The sequence below is a fragment of the Anopheles merus genome, chromosome 3R (assembly GCF_017562075.2).
Source record: "Anopheles merus strain MAF chromosome 3R, AmerM5.1, whole genome shotgun sequence".
In the NCBI taxonomy this organism is placed as follows: Eukaryota; Metazoa; Arthropoda; class Insecta; order Diptera; family Culicidae; genus Anopheles; species Anopheles merus.
In genome coordinates, this window is record NC_054084.1 from 2,533,559 (window position 1) to 2,554,890 (window position 21,332).

The 21,332-nt window shown below is 48.2% G+C and overlaps 2 protein-coding genes and 1 long non-coding RNA gene across 5 annotated transcripts; 2 read left to right on the top strand and 1 right to left on the bottom strand.

The window, feature by feature from the left end:
- Positions 1 to 1,056: 1,056 nt before the first annotated feature.
- LOC121597487 (putative leucine-rich repeat-containing protein DDB_G0290503) lies at positions 1,057 to 21,296 on the bottom strand. Of its 3 annotated transcripts, none has more exons than XM_041923281.1 (7): positions 19,623 to 21,296; positions 12,205 to 13,599; positions 11,865 to 12,109; positions 2,392 to 3,926; positions 1,829 to 2,317; positions 1,443 to 1,735; positions 1,057 to 1,354 (listed from the first exon to the last, which is right to left on the bottom strand). In XM_041923281.1, exons 1-7 carry the CDS (start codon positions 19,942 to 19,944, stop codon positions 1,086 to 1,088), a joined length of 4,548 nt encoding a protein of 1,515 aa, XP_041779215.1. In that variant the 5' UTR covers positions 19,945 to 21,296; the 3' UTR covers positions 1,057 to 1,085. The 3 variants fall into 3 exon arrangements, with proteins under 3 accessions (XP_041779215.1, XP_041779217.1, XP_041779216.1); XM_041923283.1 differs by lacking the exon at positions 19,623 to 21,296 and adding an exon at positions 15,759 to 15,862; XM_041923282.1 differs by lacking the exon at positions 19,623 to 21,296 and adding an exon at positions 13,687 to 14,388.
- LOC121597490 lies at positions 4,888 to 11,764 on the top strand. The gene is made up of 2 exons (XM_041923292.1): positions 4,888 to 8,423; positions 8,522 to 11,764. Exon 2 carries the CDS (start codon positions 8,543 to 8,545, stop codon positions 11,060 to 11,062), a length of 2,520 nt encoding a protein of 839 aa, XP_041779226.1. The 5' UTR covers positions 4,888 to 8,423; positions 8,522 to 8,542; the 3' UTR covers positions 11,063 to 11,764.
- LOC121597501 lies at positions 15,993 to 17,594 on the top strand. Its single transcript, XR_006005417.1, has 3 exons — positions 15,993 to 16,338; positions 16,507 to 16,637; positions 16,789 to 17,594. It is a non-coding gene; the product is annotated as an uncharacterized LOC121597501 (long non-coding RNA).
- Positions 21,297 to 21,332: the final 36 nt, after the last annotated feature.

The window sequence follows — 21,332 nt, forward strand, 5'->3', positions numbered from 1 at the left end:
ATCGATGCCTTATTGCGGTGAATGTTTACAGTAGGTGCAAAAGCAAAATTTACAATGCAAAATATAAGGCAACATTTCTCCTCGCTCACATAGACACACACACACAGAGTCGCAAACGAATCAGGAGTGTTGGAACGAAACATCTAGCATTATACAATTCCTGATGAACAATAGAATATTCGTGCCACAAACACAAAGTCTCGTTCGCTGTGTGTGTTTCCTGCTGGTTTTGCTTTCCACTACAAATCACAGATCTTTAGTAACAATTACGTCTTGTTGCACAATATCTTTCCATACCCGATAGTGTACGGAGTTAGTATTATTAGTTGTAGCTGCAGTAACGCCGTTTCCTGTTTTCCAGATAGAATGGGCTCAAGTTTCGACTGTTGAGCAGTAGTAGTACTCTTACAATAAAATTGCAGCCCAGCAATTATCTTAACACGTGTTCAATAAATAGAAATCACTCGAATTTAAATATCATAAAGCGTACAAACGTGAGGGACAAAAATGGAACCTATGTACGTTCTTATAAGCTCTTATCCTTACACAACAGTTAAAACAGAGAACTTCTCTAAGCGGTACAATTAACCAGTTCGCAAATGGCATACACATGATCTTCATACTTTCCTCTATACACCCTCACACACATGCATACATGTACGGTAAACGTTTAAAATTGAAACACTAACCAATACCACAAGTCTTCTGTCTTTGCTGCACGCTGCACTACAAACTAAACGGCGAGAAAACAGTATTCACATAGAAGGCGTTAGAGGAAATATTGGGGGACACATTTCAGAGAAGAGTGTGTGTGTGTAAAAGAACTAGCTTCGATCGTATTTATAGAAACAACCGTATAAACATGATGAGGCTACCGATACGCATTAAACCTTCCCATTACATTAGGCCGTGTACATGAGGATCTCTTCAGGCTCAGTAAACAAAACATTGAAAGAAATGGCAATATTTCAGACCGACAAACGTAACGACCGAATGACAAGGGAACACCACAAAACACTCCCATCATTCCTTCCTTACTGCTCCTGCTGCTGATTGCCGGACGCAGTCAGGACGCAGCAGCGGCGCTACGGCAGCCCAGGCATGATGCCGCTCAAACCGTGGTGGCTCCCGGAAGATGAGTTGGATTGGTTGTACTGTTGCATCCAGTTGGCACGATTGCACTGATGCTCCAGCCGCTGCACCTGCAACATAAGCTGCGAGTTCTCCGCGTACATGTCTTTGACTAGTATGTCGTTGTTGGCTAGCCGTGCCGCCTGATCCGATATCACAACGCACTGTGCCTCCAGCCGGTTGCGCAGATCATTAATTTCACTGCGCTGCTGTTGCCAAATTTCTAGAACAGTAAACCATACATAAAGCACATGCCTCAGCGTTCGTCGTACGGGGCAGAATCATGATCAAAGACGGACAAAGATACTTACGATGCAAGATGGATTCGGTATACTGCTGCTGTTGCTTCACCATCAGCTGTAGATGGCGATTCTTTTGCTCTAGGTTCTGTATTTTTTGCATCTGGTTAGGATGTGAAGCCGTCTTGGCGTAGGATCTGGCCAATACCGACTTGGCTTCTTTCAGCTGCTGCAGCTCCATCATTAGACAATCACGCTCATGCGTAAGGTCTTTAATTTCATCCTGCAGCTGTAGCTGCATCAATCGCAGATGTTTCGTTTGCACCCCGCTCGTACTTCCCTCGGAATTGGCAATCGAATGTTGGCTACAAGTGAAGAGTATGAATGATTTGAATAAAAAAATCGACATCTGTCGAGGCAAAAAAAAACAAACACCCTTTGCTGCATAGTGTACTTACATGCTGTGCGTCGAAGCGAGACTGTGAGTGCTGCGCGCTGATTTAACTGAACATGCGTCCGACGCATCAACCTGATCCAACACGGCCACAGTAGTACAATGTTGACTTTCGTCTTCTTTCGCACCGGAGGAGCTTTCCCCATCGAAGCTGCCAACAACGGTGGTTGGTTTCTGAATCGGTGAAATAATGCGATCGAAGCTTGACGGCACAGCAGCTACATCGTCGACCTCGGTAGACGAACCCATAAACTCGCTTCTTTTGTTTTCAGTCACCCCCTCAGCGTTCAACGGCGTCGCCACCGCAATCGAACACTTTTCTTCAACCAGAATCGATTCAGAAATTGCATTCGACACGGTAGGAGGACGCCAGTTCGGGTTTTGATAATCCCGCACTGGCCGCTGGATTGTACTTTGATTCCACAAGTAGCTGATCGGGGAACTGGCTGGACGATCCTCTACATCCGGTGTTTCTACACGCGGTGATGGGGAACTAATGAACGGGGAGATGTAAAAGTTAATTAAGGCTCGTATTATCTTCCTCCCCACCACACTGTATGTACTTACAGTAGCATCTCCGAAGGATATTTGTGCATCTGTTCCATTTCCTGTATCCTGCGGCGCAACTTCTCCACCTCAGACGTCCTCTCTTCCAGTGCCAGCTGCGCCTGCTCGAAGTCCGCTTCCAGCTCGAGATACTGCTGCTCCAACCCATCCTTTTCGTCGATAGGCGACAAACGACCATCCTTTTCCATCTTGGAATTACCGGCAAACTGTTCCTCGTATTCGGCCACCTTCTTGAGCAGCTCCGTGAACTTTTCATCGCTCATACGTTGCTCCTCTTCGTACAGCAGCCGCTCGTCGTTCACCTTCGTCTGCCAGTAATCCTCACAGTCTTCGTACTCCTTGCGCATTTGCTCCAAACTCGATTCGAGCTCTTCGCACCGTGCCTTCAGCTTTTTGCATTCCTCCTCCTTCGTCGGCGTGGAGTTCTCGGCCGGTGTTGGTACTGCTACCTCGCTGGACGTAACTGCGACATTGGCCGACACTTCTGCGGCCGGCACCTGTTCCGGAAGTGCGATTTCTTTTTTCGCTTCCTTTAGCTGCACCTCGAGCTCTTCAATTCTCGCACGCAGCGTTTTGATTTCATCGTCACGGCTCAATGATGATTCGTTCATGCTTGAAATTCCGGACGATGCACCGGTCAGCTCCGCACAACCAGCTACCTCAGCGCCCCGCAGACTCTGCCCCAGCTCCGAATGCAGTGCCATCCAATCGCCCGATGAGGAGTCCGATTCGATGTCATTCTCGTTGCTGCATCGGCGGAATTTGCCCAACCGATGGCTTTCGTCCGCCAATCGCGTTTTGCTCGGTGAATCTCCCCGTCGCTTGATAGCTGCTGAGCTAGCCGGGCCATCTGCACTTCCCGTTGCACTTAAGTCCTCCGCCGCCGTTGTGCAGCGTTTCAGCTTGAACTTGCTCAGCTCAACGTTGAGCGTCTCTATCTCGGCACTCAGCTCGTCGTTCTTATCGCGCAGACCCGTATTTTCGCTCTGCAGCAACGATATCCGATCGATCAAATCTAGCACCTCTTCGCTGTCCTTGCGCACAAAGCCACACTCGTCGTCGTCTGCATAATCGTTGCGGTTGTTTTCCTCCAGCTCCGCTATGTCCCGATTGAGTTTGATGTTTTTCTCCAGCAGGTCGGTAATCTCCTTCGTCAGATTCTCCTGATCTTGGCGCAGCTCGTCGTTTTCCTCCGCCAGGCGAGAGATTTCCGTTTTCAGCTTTCCCTCCTCGCCCTCCAGCGTTTGGATGCGCTTTTCCAGCATTGCATTCGCGTGTGACAATTGCTCCCGCTCGAAGGCTAGCTGCGACGAGAGCTCTTTAACCGTTTCGTGGTGGCGCTGCTCCAGATGCCGTATCTTCGTGCGGGTCGAGTTTTCCAGCGAGTTGTGTCGCTCATCCACTTCCTGCGCGAGCAGCACTGCCCGGTGGTTAACTTCCTTGTTGTCCGCGTACAGCTTCTTGTTCTCCTCCACCAACTGATGGAACGCCTGGCGCAGTGCGGTCACCTCTGCCTTGTGCAGTGCCAGCGACGCCTACAGTACAGAAAGTTAAATAAAAATAAAGGAGAAATCGTTATCAATCGATGACGACGGTAAAAGCGATTACGAACAATGATCATCATTGCGTGTCTCTCTTTACAAGCGCTCATAAAATCCCGCACACATTCGTTGCGCCCCATCATCGCCTATGCTCGTAATCGCACTTTACTTCCAATCTTAAGCGAGTGTTTCTTCTTCATACTTTACTCGAAAATCGAACTCAAACCAAGCCAGCCGGCTGATTTCGTTTAAAAGATAAATTGCATCCCATGGACCCATGAACCTTTTCTTATCTTTCCCTAACTACAATTATCATGAATCATACCAAATAAAAAAAAGTTTACAATATTAAGAGAAGTTTCTATTCATTATCAACTAAAGTCATGACTTCTGGAATAACGTTCATTTTGTTGATACCTACTGCTTGTCCCCTTAGGTGCAACAAATACGGTTAATGTTCCTCCTACAATAAACTTCCTCATTTGCGATAAGAAGCAGCTAACTGTAAGCAGCATTTATTACCTTTCGGCATAACACAAGACCATGCCATGTCCATTCATGTTTCTTGCTGTGAACCATTTTGCTTCAAACAGTCGTTCAACTAAGGCTAACTGGGTGATGAATATTCATAACTTCCAACACACACCGGATGCCAACAACGGCAACTGCTAACACTCCCCACGGGTTATGACCAATTAGCAGCAGAGACGAAGATGTGTGGGTCAGACAGATGCAATGGTGCGAATGTTTGACATCGTTCACCTACGCGCCGGTTCGTCATCCGGTTTGCACAAGAGCACCAACAACCAAACATCAAACAATGTGGTATGACAAACTCTGTCTGTTTACACGCCCCAAAACCCCACCCGGGTATGTTAGTGTGTGTTGTTGAGTAATGAATTTGTACGGTATAAACATATGACCTTCTGTCACTTGAATTTGCTGCTTGGGAATTGTATTGAGGTGACGAATGAAGGAAACAAGGAATAAAGAAGGAGTCTAGCGCAAGCGTTCAATCAGTACAGACGTTCCTCTCTCTACCAGTTGAGAAATTCAATAACTAAAACATTATGGTCCTTCGTAGAACCGGATAGAATTGGCTATCGAGATAACGACAATTCGTTGCACACGGGTGCATTAGTGGCAGTGTATTGTGCGTTTGCTGTTTCGATACTCGTAGAGAGATTGAGGAAGTGTGCATAACGGCAGTGTATTGTTCGCGCGAGTGTCACAGTGTGAGTTGGACACTAGGACATTCAGTGTGCGTGTAAAATAGCTGTGCGCGTTCGGACAGGCTCATACTTGGGCATACGCATGCGTTAGATCGTGCACTTCACAAGTGGCTTAATTGTGAAGTCCAGATACGCACCATTTGGTGCATCGAGCGTTCAAAGTGTAGAACGTTTTCGGTGAGAAGTGTTGTGTAGCTTCAGTGCGGGAGTGCAAGTGTCCCCACAAACCGAGTACCTGACTTCCAATTCGTGGAACGTCGTTGGTGGTATCGTTTGTTCCAGTGTAGGTGCGCAAGTTACCTACACACGCACATCGAGCGTTTTCAATCTGTGGAAACGTGGTCGGTGCGATACATTATTGTGTGTCGTCGAACCGCTGCCGTTCGAATTCACAAGAAATTACCAGTGCAGGTTTGCAAGTTCCTGTACAAAGCATATCGAACGTTTTCAATACGTGGAAACGTGGTCGGTGCCAGTTATTGTTTCTGACGGTCAAGCCTCAGTCTTTTGGACGCTTGTTGAACAATACATTGTTCAAGTGTTAGTGAACATTGAATTCAAAATTGTATGTTTCAAGTGTAGGTGAGCAAGTTCCCTATACACGTACATCGAACGTTTTCAATCTGTGGAAACGCGGTCGGTACGGTATCTTTTTGCTTGTGATCGATCATCAGTCGTTCGAATACGCAAGAAGTGTTTTCAGTGCAAGGAGGCAAGTTCCCTGCTTAAGGCATATCGAACGTTTTAATTCGTGGAAAACGTGGTCGGTTCTAACAAACGTATTGTGAACAATACGGTTCGCGCGCGTTATTCAAACGGAGTGAGCGTGTGCGCGAGTGAACAATTCTCTCTTTTCGGGTTAAGATAAAGGTTCGCGCGCGTTATTCAAACGGAGTGAGCGTGTGCGCGAGTGAACAATTCTCTATTCTCGGGTAAAGCAAAGTTCCGCGTGTGTTAATCCGGGTGTGTGCGTGAGTGTGCGAACAATAAAACCGCGTGGTTTGAACTAATTCTACGGGTAGAGTACGGGACAAATTGAACTATTTTACGAACATTCAGTGTTGTGAAAAGTGTTTTTTGTTACAAGTGAAAATGCCTGGTTCACCAGTTCCAACGACGTCGGCGGCGTTTAAGGAACAAGACGCATCGCATCGTGTATCACATGTGCAAGCTGCATCAGACAGCGATCATGTCCAAGCCAATCCAATACTGAGGGCAGCCGTGGCAAGAGAAGCTTCGGAGAGTGAGTTTGCAGGTTTTGAATCAGTAAATTCAAGTCCTACTTTTCCAACAGCAGCAATGCTGGCGGAGAAAAGAAAGCGAATGCGTCAGCATTTCGACCAAAGGCTGGACCGCATTGATCAAGCACTACAGCATGCAACAAGAGCGGATGCCGCTTTTCTGAAAGGATGTGCGTCACGCTTGTCGATGCTATCCACGGAATATGAAACATGGCACACCAACAATTTGGTTTCTTCTTCCAATGCACAGTTCGAACAAGAAGAAGAAGAGTACGCCTCTTTCGAGAACCGCCATTTTGAGCTTTCATTGGCAATTGAAAGAAACTTGTCATCAAGTGTAGTTTCCACACCAACACGCGATACCATGCCACACACAAAACTTCCCGAAATGCGCTTGCCAACTTTTGATGGAAAGATGGAAGATTGGTTACCGTTTCGAGATGCCTTTCTCAGTCTTATTGATCGCAATAAGAATTTAGCCGACGTAGACAAGCTACGATACTTAAAAGGCTCTCTTCAAAAGGATGCTCTTAACGTAGTAGGAGACATCGAAATCACCGACGCAAATTATTCTGTTGCCTGGGAAGTATTGAAATCGCGATTCGAAAACAAAAAGCTAGTGGTGAAACGATATCTTGATGGATTATTTGCGATACCACACATGAAAAAGGAATCATACGAATCACTGATTTCTTTAATTGACAGTTTTGAGCGTGGTGTTAAAATGACGACTAGAATGGGAGTGGCCACGGAAGGATGGAGCGTGCTCTTAGCTCACATGGTCTGCTCTAAATTAGACCTGGCCACACTTAAACAATGGGAAATACATCATAGCTCAACCAATGTTCCCACGTATGACGAGATCATGAAATTCCTTCGCAGCCAAGCAACTGTTTTGCAAGCCATGGCTCCAGACAGGAATCGAACAAGTGAAGCAACAACAGCTGGAGGCAGAATGAAAACCCGCAACGAAGTGTACAGCGTGGTTAAGCCGGCCACAAAGGTTTGTTCATTCTGCAAAAGGGCTTCACATGCTGCGTACCTGTGCGAAGTGTTTCGAAATGCATCTGTGGAAAAGCGACACGAGCTAGTGAGGAACGGACAGTTGTGTTTTAACTGTTTGTCGGCGGGTCATCAGCGAAAGGATTGTTCGTCCGGATCTTGCCGTGTATGTCAGCGAAATCATCATACGATGCTTCACAAACCGAATTCTCCAATTGATCAGTCGTCATTAGCATCAGCGTCATCACTGCCGTCTACATCAAATGCAGAAGCAGCTACACCGGCTTCTATTGTTCAACATTGTGCGCGCAACAATTTCGAAAAAATAATCCTGTTACCAACAGCAATGGTACAAGTAGTGAATGTTGACGGAACACGTATCTGGGCTCGAGCTTTACTGGATGGAGGTTCACAGATCAACATTGTTACGGAACGATTGGTACAGAAGAGGAACGAGCATCATCTGCTGGGTGGAATAGGGAAGGCACAGCATTCGTCTCATCATTCTGTGAGCCTTGCTATCCACTCTCACTGCTCTACCTTCAAGGCAAGCTGGAAGTTCCATGTGCTGCGAGAAGTGACGTGGGACCAGCCAGCACATGCAGTCAATCCGGAAAGATTGAACCTACCGAAGGGAGTGACGTTGGCGGATCCTCATTTCTATGAGCCAGGGCCAATTGATCTACTTATTGGGCGAGAAGGTTACAACGATCTACTTTTGGGTAACATTCTTCGGTTGAATAGCCCAAAACTACTACTGCAAAACACGGAGCTGGGTTGGATTGTCTCAGGTCAGGTAAGCCAAGGTCTAACACACTCTTCCTTAGTGCTCAACGTCATGACGCTGAATGACCAACTAAGCCGGTTTTGGGAACTGGAAGGCTGCTACTCCCCTGCGATGTTATCCGTCGAGGAAGCTGAGTGTGAGGCAGCATTTGTACAAACAACTTCACGAGACCACGAAGGCCGTTTCGTGGTAGCCTTACCAACGCGTACTGAAAGGCTTAATCAACTAGGTGACTCTTATGAAGCTGCATCACGGCGGCTACAATCGCTCTGTAGGCGATTAAATATCGACTCGAAATTGAAGCAGGAATATTCTAAATTCCTACAGGAGTATCTCGATCTAGGACACATGGAAGAAATTCCATCTGACCGCCATGACATTGGAAAGACATATTACATGCCGCATCATTGTGTAGTAGGACCCGACAGCCTCACGACTAAGCTAAGAGTCGTATTTGATGCATCCAGTTCTACTGATACAGGGGTATCCCTCAACGATGCACTGATGGTGGGACCTTCAGTGCAAGATGATCTTTTGTCGTTGTTACTCCGATTTAGAGTACCCAGATTTGCGATTTTGGCTGACATTGAAAAAATGTATCGCCAAATTTGGGTGAAGGAGTCCGATCGTCCACTTCAACGCATCCTGTGGAAAGAATCTGCTGATGATAGAATTCGCATCTATCAGCTGAAAACCGTTACGTACGGCACAGCCTGCGCACCTTACTTGGCCACCCGTTGTCTGCAAGCGTTGGCTAAGGAAGGAGAAACAAGATATCCCAGGGCATCCAAGGTCCTCGAGCAAGATTTTTACATGGATGACATGATCACCGGTGTGGAATCTGTTGAAGATGGCCGGATTATTTGCAGCGAAATAAATCAGCTTCTACAATCGGCAGGATTTCACCTGCGCAAATGGGCTTCAAACTCGTCTGAGTTACTGGAGCAAATACCAGCTGAACTACAAATCGAGGGAGATGTTTTGAACATCGATCGCAGCACATCCATCAAGGCTTTGGGTTTAAGATGGATGCCATCATCGGACCAGCTAGGGTTTAGTGTGCCTGGTTGGAAGGAATCAGAAATCATCACCAAACGCATTGCGTTATCAGACTCAGCTAAGTTGTTCGATCCTCTTGGACTGTTAGGACCAGTCATTGTAGTAGCAAAGTGTTTCATGCAGGAGCTCTGGAAGAACGAAAATACCTGGGATGAACCTTTGGAGTCTGAACGGCAACAATTCTGGTTGCGCTTCAGAGAACAACTCGCTGATCTGACTAGCTTGACAATTCCACGACGAGCAATTGGTGGAACAGTGCGAATTGAAGCTCACGGATTTAGTGATGCTTCCCTACGGGCTTATGGCGCCTGTATCTACATACGAGCAGAATCGTCCGATGGCCAAGTCTCAGTACGGTTGTTATGTGCTAAGTCAAAGGTGGCACCGATACCTAATACCAAACGGAAGAAAAACGTGTCCCTTCCACGGCTCGAGTTGTCGGGAGCGTTGTTACTATCACACTTATGGCAGAAGGTGAAGCAAGGGGTGAAATTGGAGCTTAAAATCAACTTCTGGGTTGATTCAACGATAGTTCTTCATTGGCTTTCAAGCAGTCCTTCCCGTTGGAAACAGTTCGTTGCGAACCGAGTTGCGGAAATCCAGCACCAAACCTACAAGATGCCTTGGAGTTATGTGGCCAGCGAGCACAATCCAGCTGACATTATTTCCAGGGGAATGATGCCTTTGCAGCTCATGGATTCCCAACTTTGGTGGCAAGGGCCCTCATGGTTGCATCTTCCAAGTCAAGCTTGGCCTACGAACAAACCCAATACTGAAATTTCCTCGGAAGATTTGGAAGAGCGATCGATTGTAGCCACATCTCAACAGGTACCGCCAAATTTTCTATTCGATCTTTCTTCATCTTACGAAAAATTGGTGCGACTTACGGCATATCTGCTGCGATTCATGTACAATTGTCAACCGACACACCGCGGAAATCTACGAAAGGGGTTTCTAAAAATAGATGAATTAGTGTCAGCGTCTCTAACGCTCGTTCGTCTGGCCCAACAAGAATCCTTTGCTGAGGAGCTTCGGGATGTTCGTCAAACTGGAGCGGTCAAGCCGAACTCAAAACTGAAAACGCTAACACCTATTCTGAAAGAGGGTATCCTACGTGTGGGTGGTCGTTTGCGAAACGCGCCTGTTTCGTATGAACGCAAACATCCGATAATTTTAGCGTTTTCTCACCCATTGACCCTACTGATTGCGCGTTCTTATCATCGACAATATCTGCATGCGGGACAACAAGAGCTCATATCTAGCCTGCGTGAGAGATTCTGGCCCCTTCGCGTACGCAACCTGGCACGAAAGGTCGTATATGAGTGTGTAAGTTGTTTCCGATCCAAACCAACAACGGCAGAGCAAATCATGGGAGATTTGCCCAGCGAACGCGTAAACCCAGTTCTCCCATTCTACAACACTGGTGTGGATCTGTGTGGTCCATTATTCTATAGACAAACCAACAAGAAGGCTGCTCCAATCAAATGCTATGTTGCTGTTTTCGTCTGTCTTGTGATCAAGGCAGTACATGTGGAGCTTATTGCCGATTTGTCTACTCCAGCCTTCATTTCTACATTGAAGCGTTTCATAGCTCGTCGCGGTAAACCATCCGTAATCCAGTGCGACAACGCCAAAAATTTCCGGGGAGCTGATCGAGCGCTCAAGGAGATGTATGAGCTGTTCCAGAAACAACAACATCAGGATGCTGTTACAACTTACTGCGGAACGGAAGGGATCACCTTCAACTTCATCCCTCCGCGGTCACCCCATTTCGGTGGGATCTGGGAGGCCGCAGTGAAAGTCGCTTAAACGGCATCTCAAGGCGACGATAGGATCCAGTATCTTGCGGCGAGACGACCTGGAAACTATCTTAGTTCAAGTGGAGGCTTGTTTGAACTCGCGACCGTTAACTGCACTTTCCAACGATCCAGAGGACCTGGAAATTCTGACACCGGGTCATTTTTTGATTCAACGGGCGCTTACATCGGTCCCTGAGCCATCTTATGCTGAGATTCCAGGCAACCGCCTGGACCGCTATCAACAATTGCAGGAGTATGTTCGGCGGATTTGGAAGCGATGGAATCGAGACTACTTGTCTGGTTTGCATCCGCGTACCCGGTGGACTTCAAGGCGAGACAACGTTCGGGAGGGCACTATGGTCCTGCTGAAGGAGGACAACCTTCCCCCTCTCAAATGGCGCTTCGGCCGAGTGCTGAAGATTTATCCTGGTGATGACGGCTTGGTTCGAGTGGTTGATGTGAAAACGAAGGATGGAATTTACAGAAGAGCCATCACCAAGATCTGCATACTGCCCGGACAGAAGGAAGAAAGAGAGGTTTCGTAATAAGGGTTGAAAGCTACCTTTCAACGGGGGGCGGCTATGTTGAGTAATGAATTTGTACGGTATAAACATATGACCTTCTGTCACTTGAATTTGCTGCTTGGGAATTGTATTGAGGGGACGAATGAAGGAAACAAGGAATAAAGAAGGAGTCTAGCGCAAGCGTTCAATCAGTACAGACGTTCCTCTCTCTACCAGTTGAGAAATTCACTAACTAAAACATGTGTTTTTCCCCATTTTCAAATATCGTTGCAGTGTGTGTATACTTACTCGTACGATGAGTGCAGCATCGTCGAACGGATTGCTGCTAATGTTACTGATCGTGCTGCTGTTCATGTGACCGCTCACAAGCCGCTGGTGTTCCTCCTCGAGCGCCTGCACCAAATCGGCCACCTGTATTACGTCTCGATCGAATCCAAGATCGTGCAGCAAATTGGCCGGCGCATCAATGCCCGCCGATTCCCACATGTCGATGATGATGGAAGCAGCCAGCGATCCGATTTCCGACGTCCAATCTGAAACGCAACAAAAAAAAAAAGATTGGAAATGACATTTCCTGGATCGACTGGAACAAAGCCGGAAGAGCCGGAACACAGGCATTACAACCTACCTGGCGGCATTGCAAGCGTGAAAGCACTTTCTTCCGGCGAAACGACGGACGGGGTGACCGTGGGACTGCCGCCGGTACCGCAATCACCTAGCTGCAGTTCCTTGGTTTCACTCATCGGCAGCAGATCGGTGTTGCTTTCGAGCAGGGCAATAAATTCCTCAAACCCGATACCCTCGATCGGTTGCAGCGACAGCTTGTTAAACACTTCCTGGGCGGCCAACCGGGCGGGCACTTTCTGCAGCCCTACCCGCTCGCACACCTCCTCCAGCTGGGCCTGGTTCAGCAGATCGCCATGCCGGCGGTCGGAGTCGAGCAGCAGCGAGTCCCAGATTTCGCGCAGATTCTCGGACAGATTCATGAAGTAGATCTTTTGATCGATCCGATCGTCGTCCATGTGCAGCTGCTCGCGTATCGTGACCGTGGTAGTGTTGCGTTTGCTTTCCACCACCGTTGGACGCTGCCGGTGCGTCGGCAGGGAGGCACACCGTTTTAACCGATTCACACCCGTCCCACCAGCCATTACCGGTCGGCGTCGTTTCGAGCCGTGTATGTCGCTCTGCGATGCCGACCGTTGCACCTTGGACGAGGCAACAGTCCCCGTGCCGGTGATGAAGCTTTGGCGCGTCCTGCCAGGAACATGATGCACGGAAATCGGCTCCTCTTCCTCGGCGGCGGCTGCTGCTGCTGCTGCTGTCTTCCTTGCCGCCGATTTCACGGTGACCGATTCATTATCCGAGTTGGACGAAAGCGAAGACGAGTCGAGCCCGTTCACGTCCTCCCGTGGCCTTGACCGGCGACCGTACTTCTTCGTGCCGACGACAAACTTCGGCGATACTTCCCGATCCGACGTTTCATCCACCTCGGCCACACGATTCGGCGTAAGATTGACGATGGGCTGACTCATGAATTCGTTATCATCCACCGGAACGCCATCAACGCTCGTCTTCTGCTTGTCGTGCGGTAGTGTCTTCGCATGACCGATTACCGTCGAAAGGCTAACGTTCTTCTTCACCTTCTCATCCACCACCTCCTCCTCCTCCTCCTCGTGGGGTAGCTTGTGGCCCGAAGTTTCTGTCTTGCCGTGGAAGGGTTTCGGAGCTGAACTACTGCGATGTTGCGTCGGCGATCGGTGCTTATGTGTGCTGCCACTATTGCTACTGCTACCGCCGTTCGAAAACTTGCCTCCAGCACTGTGGAATGACGGCGAACCGGATGTAGACGAATTGCTCGATGTACTACTAATAGTGCTGCTGTTGCTGCCCGCGTTTCCACCTATGTGGTTGGCTTTGCCAGAGGTCGTAAGGCAAACTGGCGAGGCATAGGAAGCCATTTGTTGATCCAGTACTTCCTGCTTTTGCTGCTGCTGCTGCGACTGCTGATCTGGATGATCGGAGTCTGCGAACGGGAGACAAAAACAAAAAACCAAACATATTGAATGAAAACAGTTCACACACAAAAAACACAACGTGATCAGTGTATTACATAGTATGATAATCATGGTTACAGCTCGACTAGAAAATTCTCTCCTCTCAAACCAGCACAACTGCTGCCACAAACAACTGCTGATGACGAAATCCAACACGAATCGTGGCGGTGTGGTTGGTGTGTTTTCTTGTTAACAAAAACCCACGTTTACAACCCTACCACCACCCCACAATAACACCTGCACGCGCGCGCATATCTTAATTTTTCGCCCCTCTAGCACTCGCACACGCACGGGCCTCGTCTCTCCTTTCCCTCTCTTTCTCACTCTATCGAAACATCCCCGGAAGGTCGAATGGATTACGCGCGGTGGCGGTTCGCGTTCACGCATCAGCCTAAACCTCCGGCGCGGCGGATTCGACTCCTCATCGCGTGTGCGCCACTGCTGCTGTTGCTTATGGCAACTCTCACTCTTCACGCCGTACTGGCCCCGCCTGCTGTGATGGTGCGGATATCAACAACAGCAAACCTGCCACACACTACTGCTGAAGGAGTATCCCTCCTTCAACACTGCAACGAACCACAAACATCCACCACCGTCATGTGCACTACTACTGCCTGACTGACTGACTGACTGACGGTCGGTCGGACGGACGGACGGACTGGTCTTGCTGGTTGTCTGTCTAGTACACACCAACACTGGCTCTCTTCGGTTCATGCGATTCGGCTCGGGCTTCGGTTCGGCTCGCTGTGGCGGCGCCCCGTCTTCTCTTTTGCCACGGGGTTTTGCCATGGTGTGTGGTGCATTCGGATCCCCACGGACTGAGCCTTTTGGTGCGTCACATTCAACGTGATGCCACTAATAATAAACATCAGCGATATCTCACCCTCCTGTTGTAGAGGGCGCACACTATGGCTGCAGTAGTATCGACAAACTTATAGTGTGTTTGTGTGGGTGTATGTGTAGTAGCTGCAGTCGGCCGAAGAAAACACAACAAAACCAACCCGTGTACAAAACAAACGAATCGATCGTAAAAAATCAACTCACTACAATCATATTTTGTTGCGGTGCGATGGTCAGGGTAGGCTATGGGTTGAGCGGGGCAACAATATTGCACGCTGTTAGACAGTAGTGGCGCGCAATAGAGCTCACACAAACACACATGCACACAGACGGACGAGGTGTTGATTGGGTTAATGAAAGAGTTGTTTCCCCTTATTTTTTTATGCGAGCGTTCAAACACTGCCTTACTTTTTTAATAACAGACTAAATTTATTGACCATTCAGTGGTAACGCTGTAATTAATTCAACGTTGCTCATTGGTGTGCCAGTTCGAACCCGCCTAGAATGTTGCCTTTTCTCAGGGGAGACGAAAACAAAACACCGAATTTGGCAATAGAAGCACGGTACCATACGATCAATTGCGTTTAATTGTAGTTCCAACCACAAATTGTTTCCAGCTCAACAAATTTGAGTGTTGAGGTTGAAAAAACGGATCCGATTTATTGTACTGTTAGGTTTGTAAGAATGAAAAAAAGACTTTCCATTATTATAACAAAGGAATTGCTAGGAATAGGAACAAAGCGTTAGAGTTTGGAAACAAAAAAAGCTTTTTTGAATTCACGTCTTTAGATGAAGATACACCATCATTTAAAAAAGAGCTCCCTTTCATTACATGAATGTTATATCATCTGCTAAATGCTTACCTTTTCCCAAAACTCGGACCTGCTCTTACTCCACCCACTATCACCTGTTACTCAATGTTACAATCAAGACCCTAAGGCGGACGGATTTACACCATTTACTCAAACAATTAATTTCCACACGAAACAAACGCCCAGCCCAGCCCAAACGCTAAACCAGGGAGAAGAGGAGGATGGCGCGCAAAAGGCGGAACATTATTTTACATTTTTAATTCACATTATTGTACACTCGCCATTCCCATCAACGCCGTTTTGTGTGCGCACGAAGAAACCCCAGCAAGGTACTATGTACACACATAATGCACTTATGGGAAAATCGCTTGTCCCACCTTTAAAGCCGCGTTTCGTTGTCGTTGACCCACCTGTACCTGTCCCCGATGTGAGTGTGTTTTGCTCCTTCTTCGGAGTATTGTAAAAATAAAACTCACCCTGAAGGTCGTAGGAAAGTTTGTCTTGTGTGTGATGCAGCAGTGTGATCCCTCCGAATAATAATAACACAATATAATACCGCAACAACAAAAAAACCTTCTAGTGCCGAACACTCCCGCCACGAGACAAACATGCGCACCCTCCCCGCGAGTGTCTTTGACGGAGGTCACAGGACACGCTCAGTTCATAGACATTCCACCGCCGCCGCCGCTACTGCTGCTGCTGCTGGTGGAGCGAGTTTCAATTTTTCACAGTTATCACCATCGATCAAACAGTCAGAAGCGACAGAGTGGCAGATTTTTGGTCGGGGAGGGACAGAGAGCTAAGAACAGCTGTGGAAGAGTGGAAGCAACTAAATCCCTTAGCCCAAAATACGCACGGCACGGCTACCACCGGGTGAGCAGAATGTGAGAAAATTGCGTTCAGTTTCGCTCGAAAAGAAGACGAGAGATGACTTCTTTAAGTGTAGCAGCAAACTGTCAACCAAATTTATTATCTTAACCTTACACGTCCACTTAACGTTACCCACTGCTCTCCTTTCACCGAAAACATTGGAAAGCAACGGCTTTGTGCGCCAAGGTGTGTGTGTGTGTGTTTTCGTTCGTGCAGCGTAAAGCATTTATAGCGTTCACATGTCTTTACGCTATACTGTTGTTTGGCTGTTCCCACCATTCATCCGCACACTCACTCTCGTTGTTTTTGCTTATTGATTATTACGCTACTTGTTGCGCATATAAATTGGATCAGGTTCAGCACATGCATACGCTGTTGATCTGCACTGATCACCACCACCCACGCCACGCCACAAACGCCAAATGGGATAAGCAAGAAGAACCACCTCACGGATTAATTGGCCGGAGCTTATTCTGCCACACAAGGTGAGGAATTTGTGAAATGCTGTGTTCCTTTTGCAGCATAGACCACCGTTACACAACATTACCGTTGACAACTTTCTAGCAACTTTCATCCCTCCTAATGACCTTCCATTTACAACTTTTTATTCTTCTCTACTTCTGCCTCTCTTACCAGGCCCCCAACGTCCGGAACAGCAAAGAGCATTCAAGTCAGATTGTTGAAATCGCTTTTCTTGTACTATTTTTCCACCTTTTATATTTTCGAACTGCAACAACAGCGGAACAATCAACACATGGCACACAAACCAAACGGGCCTCCCCCACCCCCAGTAATGGTAGGAAAGTGGATTGTAGACTTATTTGTACAATGCGCCATGCATGACATCAGAGTAGGCGACACTCCGTTGCTGCTGCGTGATTTCGTTGTGTTAGTGCATTTGTCACCCGACGTTAGTGTAATCATTAACACATAAAAGGTGCAAATGCAAGGATTGTACTGTCATGTGACTCAATCTTTTTTGGAAGAGGACAAGAAATCGCTCGATCGAATAGAGATGCATTGCAAACATGGTCGTTATGTGTTTCTTACCACATTCTTTTTTTTACGGTTTAAAACCGTAGAAGCCCCATTCAGCTGGCTATCAATCATCAATCAATCATTGGTGTAACGGGTCATTTTTTTTTTGTCATCAGCAAAGGCATTTTCGTTTCCCACCTTACAAAGCAGCAAAATATGAGGGAAATGTAGCACAACCACATCGAATACCCCAACGTAATGATCAGAGTCTTGGTGTAACAAAGCGGCAAAACGAACGATGTTGGATAGGAGAGTAAATGTGTTCACGTGTTTTAGGATAATAAACAGTAAGATGGTCCACAGTGAAAGTTCAACATTATTATGAACCATTATTGGAAAACCCTTTATCGTCTACCAATACTACCCTAAAAACAATGTGAATATCCTTGAGCTCGGTTAACGTTTCTTCCACCACAATGAATTCAATGCAGGGTGGAAGATGACAGAATTGGAATGACGCTGAATGTGTGTTGACCTAATGCTCAACTTCAACCCACCACCGAATCGAAACCGCTCGAGGGCAGGGTGCTACAAAAGGTGCAATCGATCGATAGTCGTCGGAGGTTCAGCGCGAAGAAAAACTAGGCGGCGTAACGCCAAGCGATAACGATTCGTCGTCTTCCGCCCTCTTCTACACACGCAGCCCTTCAACATCACCGAATAATCTTTCACCCGGTGGTCGGTTGGTTTCAGTTCCGTGTGCGCGCTGCCTTTTTAGTTAAATTAGTTCCCTTTTCCCTCGCTTTTGGAACAACGGGTGTGAACACCGACCCCACCCCACCCCACCCGCACCGTTCAACGAAATTCCCCAAAGTCAGCCCCCGATTCCCCGAAGCCATAAGTCGTAGCCCAGCCGAGCCGAAGCCACAGCAAGAGTTGGCGGGCACACCTGCGACACTGACGATGGGGCGGAAGTGGTCGAACGGCTGCACGGCCGTAGTAAAAACGTGATAAGAATCTACTATTCGAACCACGCGCACAACAACATTGCCAAAGGCTACTACGATGATCATTACAGTGTTTCCCACACCTGCATTCTAGTTGGGCGGCGGGAGAAGGTGGCTAGCAGTGTTCTAGCAGGCACAGAAATTGGGTGCCCATGAATCGGAAAGCCACGACCACGAGCATATTTGTTAGTAGTGATGTTCTCTCTGGAGCGCACTCACGACTACGATCCTACTCCGACTTTTGTTAGTTCGATTCCGACTCCACCAAAATGGGAACCCCTAGTTCCGCCCGGAATCGGAGTCGTATGGAGTCGGCTGGAGGCGTTCCGAGTTGACCGGAGTCGTTCGGAGTCGGAGTCGTCCGGAGTCGTCCGGAGTCGTTCAGAGTCGTCCGGAGTCAGCCGGAATCATCCGGAGTCGTTCGGATTCGGAGTCTTCTAGAGTCGATCGGAGTCAACTGGAGCCGTCTAGTGAAATGTGCTTGTGATCAAGCATATAATTTCGCCTCGTTTTTTGTCTTTCACTTTGTGCGTGCACTTTGTATACAGGCCATTGTTTCAACTCTGGTCGATTCCGGATGGCTCCAGACGATTTTCGGAAACTCCGTATAATGCTGGGAGGACCTTCCTTCATTCGGAACCGACCGAAATTATCCGAGTCGGGTCGGATTCGACTCCGGATTTTTGCCAACTTTACCCATCACTATTTGTTAGCTTGATATGTGTGTGTTTTTGTTACATTCCATTTTAACACTCCCAAGAACAGTGTAATTTGCGGCGTGGGGCGTAGTGTGGGACATTTGCAGTGATTGTTTTGTGCAGATTAAGCCAATTTCCCATACTGCACCGTTGTTTCCATGTTCAGAGTATGACATCAGCATGATGAATTGCGCATCGGACGACATACGCCACTTTTATCTTATCTCGAGTGCATTATCGGCTTTCGGCAAGACAAATCAATGGACGCTGGCAAGACAAAAGCTACCGAGGTACAGCACTAAAGATACAGGCTTTAAATCAAGCAACCTTTGCTATGCAAAACCTTCCAAAGATTAGCGCTCTCTCCCTCTCTTTCTCTCTTTTCGGAAGAAGAAAAGTTACATCTTCCGGAGAGGAGGGAAAGCCATCCCGGGCTTTACCAAACCATCTAAAGCTATCTCCGAAAAGGTCAACGATCTTTCCCTTTTAATAGAGCTCCCACATCGCCATTTCAGGAAGCAATAGGCACCGGAGAGGTGGCAGTGAAGCCGGACCGGGGTTAGGGAGCTTAAGCGATATAATTATGGCCGCTTGGTAATTAGATCTCTTCCCTCCCCACGATTCGTGTTTTTGTTTTCCTGCTCCCGCGCGGACAGCCTACTACAATGCAACGCGATTCCCGCCAGCGAAGCGACGCTTCGCGAATTCAGGGTAAGCCCGAGGTTACAACCTACGAGAGATGGTAATTTGATAGAAAATCCCGGTTTGGAATGGCGCGTTGCCTCACCTGATTCTTCGTACGTTTCCCTCGACCGCGTGGACGGTGACGTAGCAGCAGCGTCCAGGTCGCCGGTGCCGGCGGGCTGGGTGCTCGATCCATCGTTCCCGCCAAGGATGTGCAGTAGGCCTTCGCGGAATTCCCGGAAGCTGACGTGCGTCTTCGACCCGGTCATCAAACATTTGACCAGCAGATGGCCCCGCTCCTTCAGCTCCAGCGTGTGGCACAGCTTGACCAGCGCGTCTCGATCGAGCGCACCATTGCCTGGGCTGCTGTGCGCCTGGAACATGTGATACAGCTTCTGTTCGTATGGATCGGAGGAGAGCGCCATGTTGCTCTTCTTTACGGCCGACGAGCACCAACACCACCAGCACCACCACCAGTTGATGAGAAATCAGACTAGCAGCAAACAACCGATACACTATTTCGCATTCACACACAACAGTGGACAGCGGACACAGACAAACGCACACATACACACACACTCACACACACGTATACACTCGCGCGTGACAACACTATACCCCGTGCAACTGTGCTGCACACCACTGCCCTTAATGCGTACGGGGGGAAATGAAACAAGGGCCACTTTCCAACACTAGACACGAACGCAAACTAGCTTAACTTTCTCACACCGAACAACACACTTTGGATGTTGCCTTTTTTGCGTCTTCTGCGTCCCCCTCTCGAGCGATCAGAGATGGCGGCGCCTGAAGCGCTACTTTCGATGCACGTCGACAGTAATCCGAGCAGCAGCAGTAGCAGCCTCTGAGCAATATGAATGATTTGCCTGCCTTATCCGATGACACCACAAGCCAGGGCGGCGACGACGACGGCGGCGATGGTCGACATTCTTCACGATACACTCTACAGACTAACAATATAAAACCAGCACACAGCACACTACACACTCACAAAAGTGGTCACTTGTCCTTCAACCCTTTCCGCTTCACAAATGACCACCACCACACAGGAACGTTAAGTAGGACAGGAACGCGGTTGTTCTGACACACAACCCTGCAGAGCACAGCACACAAGACGCTTCACAGCACCGTCGGTCGCCGAACCGTCCAGAAATGATCCGCCGTAAGGGGTTTCAGCAGTAGCACAAGCAGCAGCGGCAGCTTGGTTCCCGAATTCATTAGCTGAGCACCGTCACCACTACCACGGAACCGCATCGCACCTTCTGGGAGGGGGAGAAGGGAGAAAATCAATTGAATTTTTCTTCCTCGCTTCCCTGCGCGTGTTTGTGTATGGTTGCGCGCTCACACAGCCCTTTTGCGTTTGTTTGTGACCCGTACGTTTCACTGTGTATCCTCCCGTCCGCTTATCGCGTGCTGCACTCACTCACTGCTCGCAATCGTACTTACTGAAACACATACCCACTAACCCCCATGTATCGTGACGTGCATATCATCAAACACTTCAGAACCCCGAAAAATCACTCAATTATGTAAAAAAAACCTGTACGCCGTAACGAAACATTCACGGTTTAGATGCACAGGGGAAGATTCTTCGTTTTGGGACAGGTGCACAAAACAGCCAACTGGGGGAACATCTGTGTAGGGCACGGCGTTGCGAATCGATGGGGAAGTACGATTGTATTGAACCTTCTGTTGTCTTTGGCCCTTGCTGTGGATATCGTCTTTCACTTCACTTCTCCCAATCGGTCGTGTGATTTTTCGTTGCACACACACCCTCTCTCTCGCTCTCACCAAC